We start from the raw sequence: 23,178 nt of genomic DNA, 5'->3' as shown, positions 1-23,178 counted from the left end.
CATCAGATTGTAATTATACCTGTTAAAGTAAATAAATTTATAATAGCCCATCTTCTAACCACTAATGAAGATAATTTGTGAAAACAAATTAAAGAAAACACGAAGGAAGATGGTTTCATTTTTACTATTGACCAAATAAAAACTGAATTCAACAAGCTGAAGCAGACTTATATGAAAACTAAGGACCTTAATTGTTAAACAGGAGTTGCACCTATGGATTTTTAATGGATACAGAAATTTGATCCAATATTTGCAAAATGTCATGATATTCAACCGACGGCAACTGGATCCTTATCAACTTATATGCCATTAGTTGAAGATACCAATAATACAATTTTTCCAAAAGGTGAAAAAAATAAGTAAGGCAGACAATATACTAGTAAATATTGGAAAAAGAGGATGGCGAAAGAAGAGAAAAATAAAGAAATCAGGAAAGGAAAGAAGGGAGACAAAAGATACGAGATGAATTAGGTAGAGGAAACGATTTGTTCAAAAAGGTTTTGGAGAAACTGACGGAAAATAAATTATTGTATTAAAATACAAGTTTGTGAAATTCTATAGGATAGGTTGTTTATTAAGGTGCGTATTGACTTAGCAACAGAAAACTACGAACAAACCAAACGAGCCGCGCACTCCAAACAATCTGCAACAAAAAGATTTGCACGGAGTGTTCCAGCTGTTTGCGGTGTGCGCTACGTTCCCATCAGTAGTCAAGAAGTGGCACCGTATCCACTAAACGCCTGCAAACAAACAAATTCTCTTTGAGCAAATTTCATTTACCGACAAAGCTTCGAAAATCTTTTGCGCATTCCGTTCGGTTCGGCACAACGTAATCACTAGACAAATTTGTTACAGCGCGCGCGGCGCGTTTGGTTTATTTGGAGTGTTTTGTTGCAAGTTAATGCGCACCTGTATTTTAAATGAAAAATTCCGAATGATCAAAGAAACATCATTAAATATTTTATTAAAATGTGAGACCAACATTTATGTTTGTTAAGAGTTTTTATATTATTACTTTTTGTTGTAAATGTTGTTTTATAGCATTTCATAAGTAAATCAGAGTGCAAAAAATAATTTAAGTCTTTTATGTCTAGGTTAAAATACTGAGTGTCTTAAATAGTAGTAATAGTACCAAGCACATACACATCGAACGATCAATTATAAACAAATTGTGTACTGCCTTTTAAAAGTAAGTTCACAGTTTTTGATTTAGACCTTATAATATATATTTATTATTTTAATAGGTTATGGGCCCAGATAGGCAGCTAGGCGTCTATTATTAGTGAGTTAGTAAGAGAAGGCGTGAAATTTGTAGCAGTGTAGTGTTATTAGTATTTTCACCGAATATACAGGATGGCGAATAACCAGAAGGTTAAAGGGCAGAGGAAAACTATGATGAATGGGCTTTTGCAGCGCAGAATTATTTAGTACTAGAGGAATTACATCATTGTATAGCGCAGGAGCAAATGACTCGTCAGGGCCGAATTTAACTGAAGCCCAGACAGCAACAGTTACTGCAGCAGCAGCAAAATTTGAAGACGATAAGAATAAGGCAAAATAATTTTTAATAAATTCGTATAAATTCCATAAATTCGAGCTTATATGGTCATATAAAGTCGGCAGAAACAGCCAGAGACTTGGGGCTAAAATTAAGGGGCATGTTTTTTTAGGATGATAAGCCTATTAAGAATGTTGATTTCTTCAAGGTTAGAATCATGTGACTCAATGAGTAGATTAATAAACCAGATTGTAGAAACCAGTCTGCGCCTCAGGCGTACCGGGTTTAATATCAATGACAAGATTGCAGTGTTATCTTTTTCTCCATCATCGGCTTGCGCAAAAGATATCGATTTGCGATGGTGGGGCCAGCGTCAATGCCATCTATGTCCCCAATTGCATACCTTATTTTAGTCACGTGATAAATTACTTAATTATTAATTGGCTTTGGTTTCTAATAAACCAAGCCGCCTTAGTGTGTATAATTTCTTTAAAGCATTTGACGCTCTTGAAGAAGAAGGAGAAGAAGAAGAAGAGAAGAGACAATTGAAAAGACTCAACTGCCTGTAAGAAGTCAATAATTTCTTCCAAAGTTTGACGTCTTTAAAGAAGAAGAAAAGATAAATGAGAATGTTCAAAAAAAAAGAAGAAAGTAAGTGCAACTGCCTAAAAAAAATGAGAAAATCGCTTTGATCGCCTGGAAGAAGAAAACAGTCTTATATAAAGTTTAGCAGCCTAGTATAGAAAAAGAAAAAAAAATATCGTACGAAAAAATATTGTTCTTCTTTCTTTTTCTTCAACTTTACTTTTCCTCTTTCTCCTCCAATTTGTTTTCCTGGAATATTCAAAAAATTAAACTTTTCACTATTTTTGTATATCATAAATTAATTTCTAACTGTGTAATATGAACAGACATACTACTCATGTAATGCCAAGATCATTGCATGCTAACATTGGACAAGCGTCTCATTCTCCAGCAGAACCTGTAAATATATCTGTTGCCGACTACTCTTCTCCATCGACGTCCCAACAAACTTATGACATCAACGTCGATCCTGAATTTATATAGTGGACGATGGCTATGATGAAAATGATCTGGGTCGCTATATTCGGTTGGCTACCCAGCTATTGACGGAAAAGAAGAGGGAGTTGTTACAAAATCCTTGGATCCCGCCCAGAAATTACGATTTTGAAAGTGATGCAAGCCATTTGAAAAGAAAATTTATTATTTAATCATGCTTGGTTGGATCAATCTGCACCATGGCTAGTATATTCCAAGCGACTAAAAGGTGCTCTTTGTAAGCATTGTGGTTTGTTCCCTCCGCCCATTAGCACTGTAAGAGGAATTTTGGGATTATTTATGGTCAGGTATTATAAAAAGTTCAAAAATATGCATGAAGACTGCGAAAAGCATGACACGATAAACCTTCACCAAACAGCGACAAATGCGGCAAAAAAAAATTTTTAAATGTTTCTGTAGACATCTAACTGCAAAGTGGACACCAAAAAGCAATCGATGAAAACAGGCAAATATTGTCATCAATTATTTCTAGTTTAGATTTATTGAAATTGAGAATCAATTCAGGGGACGACAAATTAAAGTCCCTGGAAAAGTGCCGTCGCAATGCAGTATACATCGCCAAAAATACAAAACGACTTAATAAATTTACGTGGCGAAGTTATTAAGGAGAATATAATAAATGAGGTACAGAAGACCATAGCTTACGCAGTTTTAGCTGATGAAACAGCAGACGTAGCTGGGAAAGAACAGCTGTTAATAGGCATGCGATTCTACGACCAAAGCAAAATCTGAGAAGAACTTGTAGGGTTCGTTGAACTAAAAACCCAAAATGCTTCAGCGATTGCCGAATTACCATTACGATTACGATGCAATTACGAAATACCTGAGAATTGCCGATATTTTGTTTTGTGTCAATCAAACTAATAAAAGTCCATTTTCATGATTGTTTATTTTAATATACCCAACCCACCATCTTCCAGAAACAGGTATGAGAGCTGCACCTCCCCTAGCTGAAATCCTGGGTACGCCCTTGCGTGGCCATATTATGTACATACATACATCGAACTTGTGTAAAATAATGTAAACTGTACCGAGTGGTGCGTCGCCGAGCGGAACATAGGAAAACCCATGTAAATTTTAAGGAGGTCAATTATTGGCTTCCCTGTACATTTTATAAAATTTTCAAAAAAATTTAATAAGCGAATCTTGAATTATTCGATTAAATTTAATTGCAAAAGTAGCAAATTTTCGATTCAGGTAAAACCAAACGGGCACCAGTAAAATGAATATTGTCACTGACGTGAAGAAAAGTGTCAATAAATCAGTGACAGTCGATATTTGAAAAACAAGTATGAATTATTCAATCGACGAAAAAATAGCCATAATTAAGTGGCATTATGCGGAAAACAGATAAAAAACTAATGTTAACGTGGCTTACTTTGAATGTATGGTTGTGAGATTGATAAAACGAAAAAAAAAAACATTTCTTGTATTCGGCTGTAGGTCAGATTTGACAAAGCCTTATTTCAAATTGTTTGCTGGTGGCTGGTGTCTGGTTTTACCTGAACCGAATATTTGGTAATTTTGCAATTACATTTAATTGAATAATTGAAGATTAGCTTATTAAAATTTTTTGAGACCTTGCAGGAGGGTTTGCCAGATTGGTCTCTTTAAAAAGTTATCTTACATTTTTTTTGTAAAATGTACAGGGAAACCAATAATTGACCCCCTTAAAATTTACCTGGGATTTCCTATGTTCCGCTCGGCGATGCACCACCCAGTATGTAGATATGTTACAACATATATCGGGTGATCTGTTTTTGAAGGTGGTAGACAATGGTACAGTGAAAACATCTTGTCGAACTTGCATTGTCTTATTTATTTAATGTAACACGACGTTTCGGTTGGTAAGTATCTCCAACCGTTATCAAGTGTAAACTGTCAGTTGTTTAAGTTGTAAACTGTAAGATGTTTATATCGGGTGACACAGAAAAAAGGGAACACCTAATAACTTTTTTACTTTTCAAGATAAATAAATGAAATTTGGAATATCGATAGAATAGATATGATATTGCATTTTTTGACATATTCTATTCTTTTTCACCACTTTGGTTTAACAGGATGCTTATTCAAATACAGTTTAAGAATCTTAAAACGTCGAACTATTTTTGGAGGAAATTTAAAAAACATTTTTTTTTCCTCTTTTTTTTCTGACATTCTTCTGCTTTCATTCGTTTTTTTTTAACACTTTCATGGGCACTATTTTCGCCCTACTGCATTATATGGTAGTTTTATAATTTCATGCATTTAAATGGATTTTAAGAATTTTAAAATTTCGAAATATTGGTGGATAAAAAAATCTTTTCTTTTCTTCTGACATTATTCAAAGCCGTAATATATTAAATTTTTTCATAAGCACAATTTTCGACCTACATACATAATAAAAAATTTCATTTATTTTCGGCCTTTTAATCAGCATTAAATTACGTAACTTTGCTATATAATTTAATATGAGATATTCGGATCGCTGCAACAATTTTACTAAAAAAGCTGGAGAGAAAATGCTCGTATATTACAAATGCATATATCACCACCAATAATAAACTTTGGAAAAATATATTGTGTTTTCGCATAAAGTTGCATAAAATATATTATATCATAAAAAACATAATGTATTTTTTGCAAACAATTGCTGTTTTTGCAAATGTATAACTTAGTCTGCATTTAAAAACAATTTTATAGTTTGATACATTTATTTTTATTTTTTATAATTTGATATATTTGACATATTATATACCTTTGGCGATTGAATAACGTCATATTAAATAATACAATGTATCACTAAAGGTTTGGTTTTATAATTCTTTTAAATTTTTGAACAAGTCTATTTTCTTCTTCTTTTCAACAATTTGGATATGTTATAAATATTTTCATCTCAAAAGTCAATTTATTATTATTTTTTGTAAATCAGTTTAAATTGATAATTGGTAAAACATCTATAAAGATGTGTTTTACTCAGCTTTTTTTTCAGTTTTTCCGTTTTATCCTCTTATTCTATATTAGCATCAAGTGGGTATTAGTATCATAAAGAGTAAGATCCGTGAAGTAAAAAAAATTGGAACACTTACATCACTTGTGCTTTTAAATATTTTGAAAGAATATAATATTTAGACAATAATCAACTCTTGTTAATTAATGGACTTTATTTGGACACCCGCAAAGTCCTAAAAAATATTTTATAGTAAGTTTTTCAATAATAAAATACGGAATTTATGTACATACATACAACACAGATAAATATACGCATAGAGTAATTAAAAGTATGTAATTTTAATATTCATTTCTCTATGATATACGCTACGCGAACAGATAAATACTTTTACGTCTCTTACGAAGCTCAGCGGCGAGTGCCGCACGCATATTCCTAAATAACCGTCAATCCGTCCATTCGGGTACGGCCGAAGCGAGACTGCTAAATAACAGACTATTCGTCCGGACCTGCATCTCATACGTCGGTTATACAGACAACGTATAGGAATACAATGCCTTTTAATTTTTACTGTAGGTTTAAGTTTATTTAAGGTTTATTAGTAGTTTTTTAAACAAATAATGTAAACACTAAAATACATTCTTATTATACATTGTATAGGTATTGTTAGGTATATTAAAACATACAAACACGGGCAAAATGTAAAATTAAACAATTTTTTTTGCTTGGTACCTCCCAACCCTCTATTTTATATTACGCATTTTCTCAGTGAGTGAGGAGCTTTTCTGACGTCAGTCTTATCACCTGCTGATGGTCTCCCTATGATTTTTCTTTTTCCAGAAAGATTTGATTTTCTGCGGCTTATAGCAGTAGGTTGAACACTAATTTTACCACCCTTTCTTACTGTTTTGTGTCATTGTGTTCGAGCTGAATGTCCTCTGTATTTAAATGATATATGTAGTCCACTTAACAGAGCTGGAATAGTTGATTCATATTTGTCCAAATTTTCCGAATAAGCTGCTGGTACAAAATTTTCGGGATTATTTTCTAAATGGTCAAAAATTTTTAATGTATGCGCATTCCACTTTGTCCTTAAATCTTGTATTCTTGAGTATTCCTGATTGGGATTTGAGACATTGGAGACTTCATTAGAAACATTGGTGTCTACTACGCCTAAATTGGTATTTAATTCTGATTTGCCATTATTTACCATAGTCAACTCATAGTTATTATTTATTTTTTCATTCAATTCATCTCTTAGTAAAGGCAAGAAAGTATTCTTATTAGGTAAAGCTCCTGTAGCTAATTAAAAAAGATGGGTCTTATTTTGAGGAATTTGAATTTAGATATGACAGCAGCCTGATGTTTGCAGTGAATTGAATGCCCATTAAATCCAATAGCACACGTACAAGTATTAATTGTCATATCCACATTGTAGAATACTTCAGATGTAAAACGTTGAACCTTATATTGTTGGTTTCCAAGATCTTCAATTGCTGGGATAATAGTTAACTGTTTAGGCAAATATCTGTCTTGAACAATTTTGTTCACTCTGTTTAAAAGTATATCCAAAATTCTCTACGTGTAAAAACTCTCGAAACTTCTACACACAAAATCTGCTAATTGCGGTAAGTTGAACGCCTTCGTTCTCTCTAGAGCAATATCCTTAAACAAACGAAACATTACTTCCGCATAGTTGTTAGTATCTGATCCTCTTATTGCCAAGTCGTTTATAAAATACACACCACTCATCAAGGCGTAAATACATTCTCTCAACATAATTCCTAAATTTTAATTTTTGCAATTCTCTTCAAAAGATTGTTTGGTAGCATTGATACTCGCTTGCGTATTTGCGTATACGATATTTCGAAAAAGCTGATAATATTGTTGGTTATAAGGTTTTAAAATCCAATTTTTTTACGTATTTAGCCAACAAGCTTTCAGCCCATAAATACGCATAACAATAATTTTGAAGTAGGAAAATATTTTCGTAGAATTTATCTTTCATTCAGATCAGCATCGGTCATTATTACTAATGGCTCCAATTTAACAGTAATAATACTAATTAATGCTTCCACAGCTGCCCCAAAAATATTTGATTTTTGACTGTTGCTAATAATAGTTGCCAATGGAATACCACCTACCTCCGATTGTGTTACAAAAAAATAGACCTTGTGATCTTGAGTATCGCAGTTTCCAGTGGCATCTACAAATATTATTTCGGACGCCTGCGGAATTTTTTGAGCTTTCTGCATTAGTTTTGTACATATAATGACAGCATATTGATTTTCGACTTGTACTATTTTAAAAATAACCCCTTTTTCTGAGACCAAAATTCTTACCAGTTTTTGCAACATGTTAGGTCCAGTACGTTTTCCATAAACTTCTTTATTTTTTTTTCCCATATATTGGACACATCTTTTTTTGTTGGAAACTCTGCGCGATCAAATATTAACGAGGTAATAACGATATTTAGGACAGTTCTGACATTTTTTCTATATAATAAGTTCCGATATGCTGATGAAGCAGAGTGGCCTTTTTCAAACTAATAATTTTTTGTTTTACCCTACACCTAAAGGTCGTTCTCTAAGAGCTTCTACTACATCGTGTCTGATTGTATTGTCCGATAAAATTTATTGTACATGGATAATCTTTATCAACCGGTATTTTAGCCTTGGACTTTTCAAAGAAAATTGTAATTATTAACCTAGCTGGACAATTTAAGTTTCTGGATTTCTCCTTTTTACTGTTTTCTGATTTTGAACACCTTGTAGAAAAATGGCAATAGTAGTACCTTTTAAAAATATTTCTACACCTAGCGGTAGATTTAAATGTTTTATTTATGCTCCATGTAGTTTTGCTTGAATCTTGAAATTCTTGAATCCGTTTCTGAAATTAAAATATTATGTAAGAATATTTAATAGGAATGATTTGACTTCAAATGAAATAATTTTTAAATTCCTATTTTAGATTTTAAAAATTTATGCCACAACCAAAATTAATAATTTACATAAACTGCGAAGTTTATTATGTAGGTTTTTTTATATAACATCATGAAACAGAGTTTAACTTATGTAATTAGAATAATAAAGTAGGTATCATAATGGTATCTTCCTTAAACTATACAGATGTTACAAAGGGACCCTATACCTAGGCATATAACAAGACAGAAAATTAATAGCAAATAAAGGGTTTAGATTTACTAGGTATTAACACCTTAAAATATTGCTTGTCACCTTGTAAAAAAAAATAAACCTCAATACCTAGAATAAAAACATTTTAATATAGGCGAATTTAAATCAGTGAATTTTTGAATTTTTTCATGATGTGGTCGAGTGTATTGACTCGTTGACGTAATAAAAATGGGGTTATACTGAATATGACTTGAATGGAAATTTTGACGGTGTTGGTCAGACCTCAAGCCTATTCAGTAATTTGTCAATAGTTCAAAAAAATCAAAAGGAAATTGATTTCTTTTTGTGAATTTTTATGAGAAAACCACATATAAGTTAAGGCTTTAATTTATAATTTATTAGAACTATGGACAATAAACCCCATTAAACAAATGATTACACTTTTTGACGTGACGTCATTATTTCTAATTTAAATAATTGTAGTTAGGCGTGGTCAAGACCTAATCACCGATTTAAATTCAATACTTAAAAAAAAATTGTATCACTTTTTTTAATTGCATAATAAGCCCCGCAGTTTTATACCTATTCGGTCATTATCCTACCCTGTATATTGTAAGACCCTAGCTTCAGTAATTATTTTATTTATTACATACTAAAAATGTACCGCTATATCTGAGAATATTATGAATGATTTAAATTGAATTAAATTCATAATGAGTAATTTTGAAAATTACTTACATATTTTAAAGTTAAAATAATTCACTAAATTATAAAGATATAAGACAGTTGACAACAGCGCATTTCATATTATACACTAAAAATTTCTTTCGCTTACTCGGGCAAATCAACAAAGAGCGGAGAGCAAACAAATAAATTTATTTTTCGCATTTGGTTTACAACTTTAAGATTAAGACGTTCAAAATTAATTTAATAAAGATATAAAACAACATTTCAACTGATGTAGGTATTTGCCGAACCTATTTAAGTAATAGGTTATATGGTTATTATGGTAAAACAAAAAATGTCCTAAATCACATATAATGCATAACTAATTTTATAGATTATATTTCTTACCTCAACGTTTTCTTTTATATAAATTTTTAATTTATAGGAACTATCTGCAACTTTTACATAGTCTATATTTTCGGGTAACTGCATTTTTTAATTCAAGTACAATATCGATACTATATAATAAATTAGTATTAATTGGCTCTCAATAACAAAGTAAAGCCCTCTCTGCAGTCTGCACCTACTATACTTATAATGTGTTTACTACAATAATCGATAATTCAGATTTTCTAAACAACCGATTATCCAGACGCAGGTCGCCCCGATAATCGGTTGTTTAGGTTTCTCAGGTCGGAATAATTCAAGAATTGCCGAATGAATGGATTGACGGTTATTTAGGAATATGTTGTTACGAATGTCTGGAATATAAGTTAACATGTTATTCAGCGGCTCGATTCGCAATACGCATATTAAAATTAATGCATTATGTAGATTAAAATTTAAAAAACAAATAATTTATTAGTATATTATCTACTTACAACATACATAGAGTTTTAACTATTATTTGCGATCTGTTTTACAATAAGTACCCGGAGAGGACTATTACATGTTCGGTACATGTATATATATATTATACGTATATATATATATATATACAGTACTTTTCTTTGAAGTCCCCCCCCTCCCATTTATTTTTTGAACGGGTCAAAAAAAATTTTTGAAACTTGGCATAAGTAAATTGGTCTATAGATACTATTTTTCACTGTAAACTAGGTAGTGATAAATTCCAAGATGGCGGCTGGGCGACATCTTGAGAAAAAATTTTAAATAGAAAGGGGGGTCGTGTGGTACCTCATTTTAAAGGTCTCAATGAGTACTTTATAACCCTGAAATATTAGACCCATATCTTAACCCGTTTTAAAATGGCGGCCTAATAAAAAAGTATTTTTTTTTAATTTAACGTTTTACATTTTTATGATTTTTGAATAGGTAAAAATCAGTGTACGAAAATAAATGCGTCACTATTTTATTTTGACATAAAAACGACAGTTCTAGATGTCAAAATAACACATAAGCGCCATCTTGAATAAATGCATTAAATAGAAATCTTGTGTTACCTCATTTAAAAGGTTTTATTGAGAACTTTTAATATTTATTACATGGACTCGGTGGACTCCATTTTGACCTGTCTAAAAGTAACAGCCAAAAAAATACACTGTTGCGATTTTATCATTTCACTATATCGAATCACTAACATTTGTCAAAATATTAAGGCAGATGTATTTGAAAATGTTCGACGTGAATTTTCAGATAGGTTATTTATGTGTCAAGAGGTACAAGGAAATCATTTCCAGCATCTTTTAAATTAAATATTTCTTTTTCTTTTGATAAATTGTTTATTTGCTAATTGTAAATTAGTATTTCATTGTATTCTATTAAAAACGTTAATAAAATCGCAACAGTGTATTTTTTTGGCTGTTACTTTTAGACAGGTCAAAATGGAGTCCACCGAGTCCATGTAATAAATATTAAAAGTACTCAATAAAACCTTTTAAATGAGGTAACACAAGATTTCTATTTAATGCATTTATTCAAGATGGCGCTTATGTGTTATTTTGACATTTACAACTGTCGTTTTTATGTCAAAATAAAATAGTGACGCATTTATTTTCGTACACTGATTTTTACCTATTCAAAAATCATAAAAATGTAAAACGTTAAAATAAAAAAAAATACTTTTTTATTAGGCCGCCATTTTGAAACGGGTTAAGATATGGGTCTAATATTTCAGGGTTATAAAGTACTCATTGAGACCTTTAAAATGAGGTACCACACGACCCCCCTTTCTATTTAAAATTTTTTCTCAAGATCTCGCCCAGCCGCCATCTTGGAATTTATAACTACCTAGTTTACAGTGAAAAATAGTATCTATAGACCAATTTACTTATGCCAAGTTTCAAAATTTTTTTTTGACCCGTTCAAAAAATAAATGGGGGGGGGGGGCTTTAAAGAAAAGCACTGTATATATATATGTGAAGTGATGGAAAACAATAGAATATGTCAAAAGATTCTCTTATAACTATTCTATCGATATTTCAAATTTCATTTGTTCATCTTGAAAAGTGAAAAGGAAAAAAGTTATAAAGTGTTATATATATAGTTATAGTTAGTTATAGTCCTTTTCACTTTTCAAGATGAACAAATGAAATTTGAAATATCGATAGAATAGTTATAAGAGAATCTTTTGACATATTCTATTGTTTTCCATCACTTCCGGTTTAATAGGAACTCTCCAATTAAAAAATTTAGTATCGATATAGAAACCTGCCTAACAAAATTAAATCTGATTTATATTTTAAATTTTGCTACTGATTTTTAAAATTTACTGACTAATTTAACTTAACCTAAGATTTGGTGATAATTTGTTGTTTTATTTACCGGATTTAGTATATTCTTTTAAATATACCAAGCTTAAGGTAATTTTTTTTTCTTATTTTAATTTTCAATATAGCTACTCTGAATAAGAGGTAGTGAGAATACGTTTTTCAGAATTATTTATATCTTCATTTTGTCAACTGCTCCTACTATTACATAAAAAATTAATTTGTAAATAAGTTAAGACTATAAAAATGAGTCTAAGTATGTATACTACACTGTGTCCCAATTTAGATGTAAATGCAGGGTATGTTTGTTATTTTTAAAAGGTTTTTTTTTTGCGGTTTGCGCGAACCTTTGTCACTTTTTCGTGAATGCAGCAAACAAAATCGAGCTAATTTTCTTTGTTTTTGAGATATAGCGCGAAAACGAAAATTCTCACTTTTCAGAGTGCCATAACTTAATGACTACGTGCGTTAGAAGAAAACCAATGAATGAACCATCTTTGAATATATTTTCACGTAAGATTTTAGTGACGTAAAAAAATTGTGACGCAAAAAATTAAATTTTTTGCATTGTTTTGGATATATATCTCAAACTTGTCTTTTCTGAAATGTAACACCCCGTATTTGTGGTCTAAATAAATAATCCGTTTTATTACATTTTTAATGTTGTATTACACTTGTATATATTAGATAAGTAGTTAATATCAGATAATACTTATCTAATATGCAAGTGCGATACATCTCTGAAAAGAGAATGTAAAGGGACTATTTACCAAAAGATCAATACAGGATGTTCCGTTTGAAAAAGGTAAATTTACGTCATATTTCTTAAATACCACAAGAAACTTAAGGTTTAAATACGTTGCAAAACTTTACACAACAATATAAATTAAGTGCAGTTTTTACTTTTATTCTAACTGACTTAGTGCGTAAGATATCTCAAAAAGTGATGAAGATTTTCTTTTCCATCCTATATTTCACAAAAAAAAGAAAATAGCTCAATAATAAATAAAAATGCGCAAAAACTTCAAAGCTATATCTGAAAAAATAATAAAGAAACCCTACAATTACAACGAAATTCGAACACAGTACACAATATACCTTATCAAAAATTCTATAGGCCACCTTATCACAGATAAATAAAAATCAGTAATAGACGTTCTCCACAAAGACGCAAAAATGTATTAATTAAATTGTATAATTTGCATTTCGACCGGAATAGATACAGTAAAAGTTAAAAACTATATTAAACATATATTTTAATATAAGCAGGTTACAAAACTCAAATTATTATTTTATTGAAAAACAGTTGCATTAACAAAGTCCGCATATTACTTTCCATTATCAGTTGAATATTGTATGTTGCTGTCATAAGAAGATACTGATACTGCAGAAGAATATGGGGATTGAAGAGGAATCTGTACAGTACTACGCGCACAGTCTTCATTTAAGGTGTCATCATAAAGAACAAACATTCGTTTTTTGAACTCTCTTTTGAGCATCATTCAATTTTTTTAAATCAGGGAGTAGGCTTTTCAGGAAAAGTAAGTCAGCGTCTCTTTCGACGGATAATCCTTTCTTTTCTGTATTTACATTATATTTATTACTCAAGGCAATAAGACATTTTACAGCTGAATTTTCCCAGTTTGTTACTTTCAATTTTGCGTTTCTGGGAAGAGAACCTTTGCGGATTTTTTTTGGCAAATCTGTCGGCACTGAATAAACTGTTCTTTCCAATAAGTGTGAAGTGCCTATTTCATTCAGTTCTTCCTCAATATCATTGTTTTCAATATTTGAACTATCTACACTTTCTTCTTCATTGCCATAGGTTTGACTGTCCTCCATTTGCGAATGATTATCACATACCTCGTCTTCATCAGACTCCGCATTTCCAGTTTGATGTCGGCTTTTCGTATATAGTATCAAATACTTCATTGTATCTTCTAAATAGAATGGTTTCTTCTTTTTTCCAGAACTGCCACTTTCTTTCTTCTTTTCTCTTAAGAGACTAATTCGTAACATCCTCCACCGCAGCAGTTTAATTAAGGGATAGATTAAGCCAATATTTTGTAAAAGCAGAAGTGGCTTTACCATGGCAAAATATAGTATGTGTTTAATTTAAAATGTATTCGCACTAAATAACTAATAAAATATTTTTGCAATACTCACCTGCACATTTTACTTCAATAACCACCTGCTGCCATGCTAATTCCTTGGCGTTTCTATTAGAATACTTCTCCAACTTATAATTATAAAGAACCTCATGTTTTTCAATCACTAACATAAACATCACATTAATTCTTCGTCGTGTTTCATTTTGTTTTCATATGTTTGGTCAAATTAACAAATAATATGAAAATACCCTAAATCCTATACCTAAATTGTATCAATACAGAGGCTATTTTATTAAAATTTTTCTTTGCCTATTAAATTCATTCGACGTTAAAAGGTAAATTTGTAATTAATCCAACTAATTGTAGGTTTGTTGGTTCTAGATAATAGCTGTTACAAATTGGAACAGTATGCCGAACCTCAAATGTCCAATCATCCAATTTATCTCCATATTTAAGAAAACTGTAATAATAATTGTCTTTTCAAAAATATCTTCAAAATTAGCCCCAACTAATTCATCTCTTCAAGATGTATGCGACACCTGTTCCAACCTTATAAATAGAATTAGGATTGCTTGTAATGAAATAGTACCATTTTTAAATAACATTTCACGTTCGGTTATTCGTCGATGTGAATTATGTATTGCAGAAAATGGTTCACATTTCGAACACCTTCTTTAAATTTGTTAATGGTTTCTTGTGTTCTTGTAATCTGTTGTTTGTTATAAATAAGTTATAAGTATTTGTGGTATTGTTCTATGTTGCGATTTATTAGACGGTTGAAATAAATTTATCTTCAAATCTTAAGTGATTTTTACAACCCAATTTGAGGAGAAAACGGAGTCAGATACGAAAAAATATCAAGAGGGCATTTTTGTTTACAATTATATGCACTATTTAGAAATGATCGTTTAATCGACTTAATCCAGTGGCGTGCTACTTTTTTAGTCACATTAACATTATTAATTAGTCATATCTCCGCCACTGGCCAACGTAGAAACATGACATTATTTACGATTATGACCCTTCATCCTAGAATTGTTTATACCAATTTTGATTTCAATATCTTTGATAGTTCGGATATTAAAAAATAAAAACTTTTTTTTTTAGGAAACTTTGACGCCCTGTATCTCAGAAACAAAAAGTTTGACGATCAATATTTATATGAGAAACCTACCTTAAAATTAATTTTTCTAAATACTGTTAAAGTCCTGCTACAAAAAAGTGAAACACCCTGTATATATATATATATATATATATATATACATATATATATATATATATATATATATATATATATATATATATATATATAATATATAATTCTAGGAATTGACAACAATACCATTTCCGTCGATTAGCAAACCGGTGACCTGATTTCTTTACCATGGGAACCGCTGACACCGCTGTACTATTTTGTATAAATACAGCACCCATAATAATTTTAAGTTAGTTCTGTAAGATTCATTTTAAGTTGTATATTTAATCTATGTCCATTTGAATTGTGAATTTTATAATTATTTTAATTAAATAATAATTATCTTATTAAATAAACCTTTTTTAAAAAGCGAAGGGTGTTCATTTGAAAACTTCCCACCACGGATTTATCGAGAACCACTATTTAAAAAAAACACGCTGAAATACGTCAAAAGGTTTGTCAAGGGGGACAACTTTCTAACCTAAAATTACTTCACCCCCCTTTAACTCATTGCCCCCCAGGGTCATCCGCTTAAAAATTTTAAACGGCAAGAGGTATCGAGTAATAGCTTGTTTAAAAGATCTTTTGAAGTCTTTTATTTTGACGTTTGATTTTTTTAAATCGGTCGATTCGTTTTCGAGAAAATTAGAAAAATCTTTGTTTATCTTAATTTGTTCAGATAGAAAACAAAAACATAAAAATATTAGTTTTTATTTCAATAAGTGTTCAAGATGTTGCCCGTTTCTGGCCAAACAATGATATAGGCGATGTTCAAATTCCTGACGGACATTTTCAAAAACATGTTGTGGGATATCATGGCAGCTGTCGATGATGCGTTGACGAAGTTCATCTAAACTTTCAGGTTGGGGAGTAAACACAATAGATTTCAAATGACCCCATAGAAAAAAGTCTAACGGAGTTATATCAGGAGATCTAGCAGACCATTCTATAGGCCCCCTTCGCCCTATCCATTTATCTGGAAACTCATCGTCTAGCCATTGCCGAACGGGAAGAACATAGTGAGGAGGAAATATATTTCAGCCTCATCAAGTATAGGGTTTCCATCATCATCGATTTGGTTTTCAATGGATTCAGTGATAAGCGGATTGATGGCATTTTCCAACATATCCAAATAAATGCCTCCATTTAAATTTCCGTTAATAAATAATCGCCCAATCACTTTATTTCCTAAAATGCCTGCCCATACATTAATTTTTTGTGGGTACTGGGTATGCCCTTCTACAAATGCATGAGGATTTTCATTGCTCCAACATCTACAGTTATGCTTATTAACAAATTCATTTAGATAAAATGTGCATTCATCGCTGAAGCAGATATTCTTTACATGAATAGTATTATCATTAATCGCTTCAGTCATTTTTTCACACAACTCAACTCGCCTATCGAAATCGTCTTTGGTTAACTCTTGCAATATTTTCATTTTGAAAGGATGCAATTTATGAAGTTTGGTAACTGTGTGAACAGAGTCTAATGAAATACCAGTGGCAGCAACAATTTTGCGTAATGTAGTATTAGGATTTATTCCAAAATGACCCAAAACTTCAACTTGAGCGGCTTCATCCAAAATTCGCCGATGATCACGTTTCTTATTTGCAACAGATCCAGTTTCAGTAAACTTAGTAACAAGGTCCAAAACATACCTATGCCAAGTTATCTTCTCCAGATGTCTGGCGTTAAACGTGACGGCAGTGTGCCGAGCACATTGATTTTGGGCATTATAAATTAGAATAATTTCCACTCGTTCGGCTAGTGTGTAAACCATTTTGGAAGTAAAATGTTCAGTTCAACAAATAAATTCTATTCACTATTCCAAGACTGTCACAAAGGTAACCGACGACAAAATAAATTCTTTATTTTCCTTAGCAACAATTATATGGCCATTTCCGATGATCTAATAATAATTAATCATTGTATTAGTCATAATTAGTCATAAGAAGAATGCTTGTCTCAGCTATTTTCATATAATTATAAATACGACTCCAGCCATTTATGAGTCAGTTCATAAGTTGCTTCGCCGTGGATCACATATTTTGTAATTCCATAAAAATAAAGTTTTTTTAAAAAGCTTAGTTGAGAATTACTGAATAAAATTCAACTATAAATAACTAAGCAGGTATAACAATAAATACAGTTCGCCCAGGATATTTGTGTTGATAAAAAGAATGCGAAAAAATTCAGGTTGTTATTTAGTTTTTTCCACGTCTAATCTTCGGAATTGCTGTTTATGTTGGTAGTTTCCGTTTTAAATTATAAACGAATTGTAGATTTGGCACACCCTAACGGGCAACATTTTGAACACTTATTGAAATAAAAACTGATATTTTCATGTTTTTGTTTTCTATCTGAACAAATTAAGATAAACAAAGATTTTTCTCGAAAACGAATCGACCGATTTAAAAAAATCAAACGTCAAAATAAAAGATTTCGAAAGACCTTTTAAACAAGCTATTACTCAATACCCTTTGCCATTTAAAATTTTTAAGGGAATGATCCTGGGTGGCAGAGGGTGAAGTAATTTTAGGTTAGAAAGTTGTCCCCCTTGACAAACCAGACAAAGGCAAAACTTGACTTTCATAATTAACCGCAAAACTACCCAAATGTCAGTTATAGAAGACGCCCAACCTAGATAATCTATCAATGTTGCGTTGGTTACTGGCAATAGACATCAAGCAGAAGACACTCCTTTGTACCGTCTAAAGTATTGTGAGGCCTTTGATCAAGCTAGAGTTAATATAAGTAACAATATTAATGTGGGTAATTTAGAAGCTTTGGCTCCAAATATTCTGTTAGATAACTTAATAAATTATGGCTGTATAAATTTGCTTAGACGTGTTCGTTAGTGGTAGCATTAGAACATAATTTTGTTTACGTTCACAGCCTAGTTTAAGGTTTTGTTTAAATAATTCGTTTATATTATATTTAAATTCTTTGGTCAGTGCGATTTGCTTAAACTAAATACTTATTTTCTTTATCATTATTAATTATAGAATTCTAGGTTGTTGGTACTTCTCGGGTTTTCTACTCACTAATTAAGAGTAGTTCTGTTACACATGTACTCTTGTATTATATTGTATTTATATTTTGAAAATAAAGATTTATAAAAAGAAAAGTGGCAAAATAACGAAGTGAAGAATTCTTTTTGGAAGCCACCCAATTGTCCCTTCAGGACCTTGAGTGGGTACGTGTAGGTTGGGAACTTCTTCCTTTATTTTTTTCGTTGGAAAATTTGAGTGCCATGATAAGAATCCTTAGTCCAATATCAATTCAATTAGAATAATGCGTTTAACATATACCTAATGGTAAATATAAAACTATTATTTTATTATGTTAAATCGCAAGATTATTTGACCTACAAACTTAAAAAAAGTATTAAAAATCCTTAATGAACAATTTCTTGGATAAAAAAATTACGAAACACAAACAACAATATTTTATATACTTGCGAAAAAATTAAGATAGCATAAAATATTTTAATATTTATATAATTAACCACCCTGTATATTTGACTAGAATCTTTATGCTGCTGATGTACAACTGAGCTGATGTCTCCAAAGCTGTGAAGCTGGTACCATATTAGCGCAAAATTCGCAAGGTAGCTCTTCAGAGTCAGGACTGTCCGCTCTTGGAGGACTTCTCATTCGTGGGGCTTCGTAAGGAGTATAGTCGTCCTCGTCTGGTAAAGGTACTGATGACCTGGAAAAATGAATATTTTCAAATAAAATTTATCAACCTTATTGACTACCAATCTTATTGACTATGTATATTAGAGAAAAAATGTGAGAGTATTTCCAAGTTATGACAATTTCACTTAATTTCAGGCGCAGTGAAAAAAAGCTTACTAAATATGGACTCTGAATTACTTTTCTTTACAAACCGTAATCATTTAAAGAGATAAACTTTCACCCGGAATCTGTTAGCAAAAAGATATTGACACTTCGGTAATATTTTCTTATGATTGAATTGTTTTGGTCGAAAAGATGGAGCTGTCAAAACTGTTTATCATACTGAGTTTGAATCTCTTAAACAGCCCGCTTAATATCGGTTAGAAAGCATTTTCACTCAATAAATACTTTTTTTAAGGAATATTTCTACTAGCCTAAATTTGCGGCTTCGTTCACGTAGAAGCAGAATGAATTATCGACTTCTTACAAAAAGTGCCGAATGACGCACCAAAACAAAGGGTGCGCGAGAACGGTCATATAATTCTATTGTTCAAAATTAGCATCATGTTATTGCAAAATCCACGACGAATCCGCGATTAACGCCATGTCTATAACCTTCCTCGGACAAAAAAACATAAGGGTGCTCACTTTCATATCATTCCGTAGCACAGTTTTGGCACACATTTACATACAAAGCCCCTTTTGACCGCTAAGAAAGAGGAAAGGTGGAGAAACTTATAAATGGAATGGGAATGTTTTTTTATTTTAAAAATCGAGTTTACGCCAAATGTGCCTGTTTGTAAACAAAAAAAAATTGGTATTTAATACGCATTAACAGAATTATAATCTTTGATCTTGTTAAGAGAGATCTTTTAAGTTTTTTGCCAATCTTTCTTTGAACCTTTTGGCTTATTTGCGTGCCCGCCTTATATTGGATTATTTAGATTTTTTACAAACTTCTTTCCTTCTTACGGAAAACCTAAACTTTATAACTTGGGAATTGTGTCTTAAAATACTGCAATTTGACAATAACTTTATTGACATTTATCTCCGCCTAAAGCAGAACAAATTTTCATAAAAAAATGGTAAATAAAAGCACATTCTATTATAAATTACTGGTTGAATTCACAGTCCAAAATGAAATTAAATTAACACACACCGGCTACCCCTCTCTGTAGTTACTAGTAGCCGATTTGGCAACTTTTGGCTGCGAAGCAAATACATGGGGCAAAGCTCAGCACCTGCAGATTTTCGGCACGGTGCCGGAGTTTCGAGTATATGGATCTGTTGTATTCTTATATCTGCTGTAACAAACATGCAGTAATTTATTCAGTTTTACTCAGTTTCCAGACGACTGTCAATAACAAATTCAGGTCGACCACTCAAATTGTAAGGTGTGGTGTCCTGCACGTCCGCCACTACTTTTTTTATTATCCTACTAAATACATCAGACTTGCCTAAATACATAACTTAATAACTGAAGTCACATCAGAAGTCCATCTCAGTTCAATTATCCTCTAAATGTGTCTCCCCTCACGTGTGCATGACGTGATTTGACGCCTTTTATACGGGATTATTATACGGGGTCCATCTGAGATTGACGGTTTATTTTTGCCACAGAAGAGATTGGTCAAATGTTCACACTCATAAATTTAAAAAGGGTCAGGCAAGTGATTCCAGGAGAGGATGTCTTTGAGAAATCGGTCAAGAGTATCATAAAGGAGGTTTATAGAAGACGTATTTGCCAGGACCGTAAGTCGCAGTGGCGGAAATGTATCAAAAGGACTCACAGAGGCGGTTGCTCCACTTCTGTCAAACTAAGGAAGGTTAATGCGAAGGGGCGATCGTGGACCTGTACTCAGCAAGGCACAAACAAGAAGACCGATGACCGGATGAGAACTGTCTGGAAGACTCCAAGCATTGTCAGCGGGCAAAGGAGAAGGATGCCAAGTTGTAAAGAACCACCATATTTGTTATTTCATCAACTCCTTCTATGTTTGGTTGCGCGGCAGGAACCGACGTTGCCGGAGAGGATTACGTCAATGAAATTCGAAATGAATAAAATCAAAATGAATGGATGTCATTCATAACCAAGTTTGCATTTCCATACTATATTTCCAAGATACTAGCAATACTTAAGATCAAAGGTTCAACAATTGTTACTCGGTTTGACTTTATGACCCTAAGAGACGAAAGGGTCTGTCACCAAAACTTCAATTTGATCGGATGAGTCATACAAAGTGCCTGAAACATCAGAATACAAAAGTGACCACAGTGTAAAGCTCCAGTCATTCACTTTAAAATACTGATTCCTTATTATGGAAACTACGAAAATGCTGAGCTGCTGCAAATCCAACCAAGATCGGATTTACATTTTATATATTCACGACCTGCTAACTATCCTCTGGGACATTATGGAGCTCGGGATTTACAAATATCTGGAAAAATAGCCGAGCTTTTCCGCAAAAAGTTCGGAAAAATGGATTTCAAGGACTGCATCGGTCTAGCCCTGTGTCGCGTAAGCACTCAAAATAACCTATAGAGAGAGTGATATGAAGGTTTTCTAACTGGCTACCAAAACGGTATCACATCTGAAGCTAACCTATAAGGATGTTTGGAACGGTTAGTTTTCTGTAAGGGAGGAATTACTTGCCGAAAATCTGACAAGCTTAGCATTTCCCAAACTCGCATGCGGACTCGATCACTGGACTGGAGGATGCAGTATGTTAGAGGTGGACAGATTTAAACACGTCCAAATTTTGGTGTGCGGTTATGCTCCTCAATGTTGTTCTCTGGAGAAAAGCGTAGAATGTTACTAGCTACGAGAGGTCCTGTTGTAACAGGTACCTTATGTCGAGCTCAACATCCACCATCTTTGGGATCATTTCGGAAGGAAATGAGCTTAGGAAAAGGAAAGTATAACGATATTGGCCAGGCCGCGACTGTATCAGCTGTTCTTCGTCATTCCGGAATAATCGCAGTGACGCAACCGGGCACACTGGATGACATCTCTGGAGATACGTGGAGATTAACGAATCGGAATATCGGCGCGATTTTTAAATCGACATAAATAAATATTTCTAGAAGTATTCAGTGATTGTGTTTACATTTGTTACATTTCCATTATTCTAAATAACACACCTGCTTCTTCTTGAATTAAATCTACACAGATCAGGACGACATCCAGTTTCATGCTCAATGAGCTCCTCGTGAGGAATAGGAGTATCGCAAAATTCACAAGGTATTGTTAATTCCGTCGGAGGATTTCGACGCCTTCTGGGAGGCTGCGGTGCTGGACCTGAAAGTTAAAGAATATATAATTCAGTTGAAAACTAGGCAGACCAAAATACAACTAGTAATTAAAAAGATAAAACTCCGTACAGGAATAATATGGACTGTTATAATATTTTTACAAAATTAATGTGGTGTTTTGTGGGTAAATTGGTCAAATGCTGTTAAAAACTATGATTAAAATTTGTCACTTATTTTGACAGGCACAAAACAACACTACTGTTCCTCTTTAATAAAATATGAAGCATTTTCTTTAATGAAACATGATAAAATACTTTATAAAGAAGTCAATATTCAAAGTTAAATGAATAACGTATACAGTGCATCCCAGAAGTTATGTCTATTCATTTAAAATTCAGGGTGTTTCGAAAAAAAAACGCTTGTCGATTTTCATTTCAAGTTGCGCATTTTTGTACGTGAAGTTTGTATATACAGGGTTGCTCAAAAATAAATTACGACCATCAACTTAATTTTTTCAAATGAAAGCACCTTTTTTTTCATTTTTGAATTTCGCGTGCAATTCTACGTATGATTCATGCATCATGTCCTATTTTCAGTTTCGTGTTTGTGACATAATATCTTCAATATTGCGGAAGGTTGTTGGGTGGGGTCAGAAATAAAAGAGAAACCTGTTTACCTAAATGTCGACGTTTCGACTTATATTAAGTCAGCCTCAGGACACTGAAGTCCACAATAACACCTACAATTTAACCCATGTTAAAAATAATTCTACGCTCCTTTTATAAATGTGTTTTAATTATAACTAAAGAAACCTAGACTTAGGTAAGAGATGTAATGTATAAAAAATTAATTTTATATTGTTTTTTTTTATAAAAAATTTTTTTTTAACGGATTGTACCTGAAT

General features: G+C 32.1%; 1 protein-coding gene and 1 long non-coding RNA gene across 6 annotated transcripts in view; one reads left to right on the top strand and one right to left on the bottom strand.

Annotated features, from left to right (window-relative positions):
• The first annotated feature begins 637 nt into the window (after positions 1 to 637).
• LOC126742670 (uncharacterized) lies at positions 638 to 1,461 on the top strand. Its single transcript, XR_007662647.1, has 3 exons — positions 638 to 971; positions 1,095 to 1,189; positions 1,245 to 1,461. It is a non-coding gene; the product is annotated as an uncharacterized LOC126742670 (long non-coding RNA).
• A 17,199-nt stretch (positions 1,462 to 18,660) lies between these two features.
• Positions 18,661 to 23,178, bottom strand: part of LOC126742658 (TRAF-type zinc finger domain-containing protein 1-like) — a 35,977-nt gene continuing 31,459 nt past the window's right edge. For 4 of the 5 annotated variants that reach the window (XM_050449399.1, XM_050449396.1, XM_050449397.1 and 1 more), the window contains 2 exons: positions 22,164 to 22,320; positions 18,661 to 19,053 (listed from right to left, as the gene is read on the bottom strand). In XM_050449399.1, coding sequence (XP_050305356.1) covers positions 18,876 to 19,053; positions 22,164 to 22,320 — 335 coding nt within the window. In that variant the 3' untranslated portion in view covers positions 18,661 to 18,875. Of the gene's footprint in view, positions 19,054 to 22,163; positions 22,321 to 23,178 lie in introns of those variants that run through there. The other variant, XM_050449400.1, reaches the window with a different exon arrangement.

The sequence above is a fragment of the Anthonomus grandis genome, chromosome 12, assembly GCF_022605725.1.
Source record: "Anthonomus grandis grandis chromosome 12, icAntGran1.3, whole genome shotgun sequence".
Lineage (NCBI taxonomy): Eukaryota > Metazoa > Arthropoda > Insecta > Coleoptera > Curculionidae > Anthonomus > Anthonomus grandis.
Note: the sequence above shows the minus strand (reverse complement) of the source record. Positions and strands in the feature narration are given on the sequence as shown.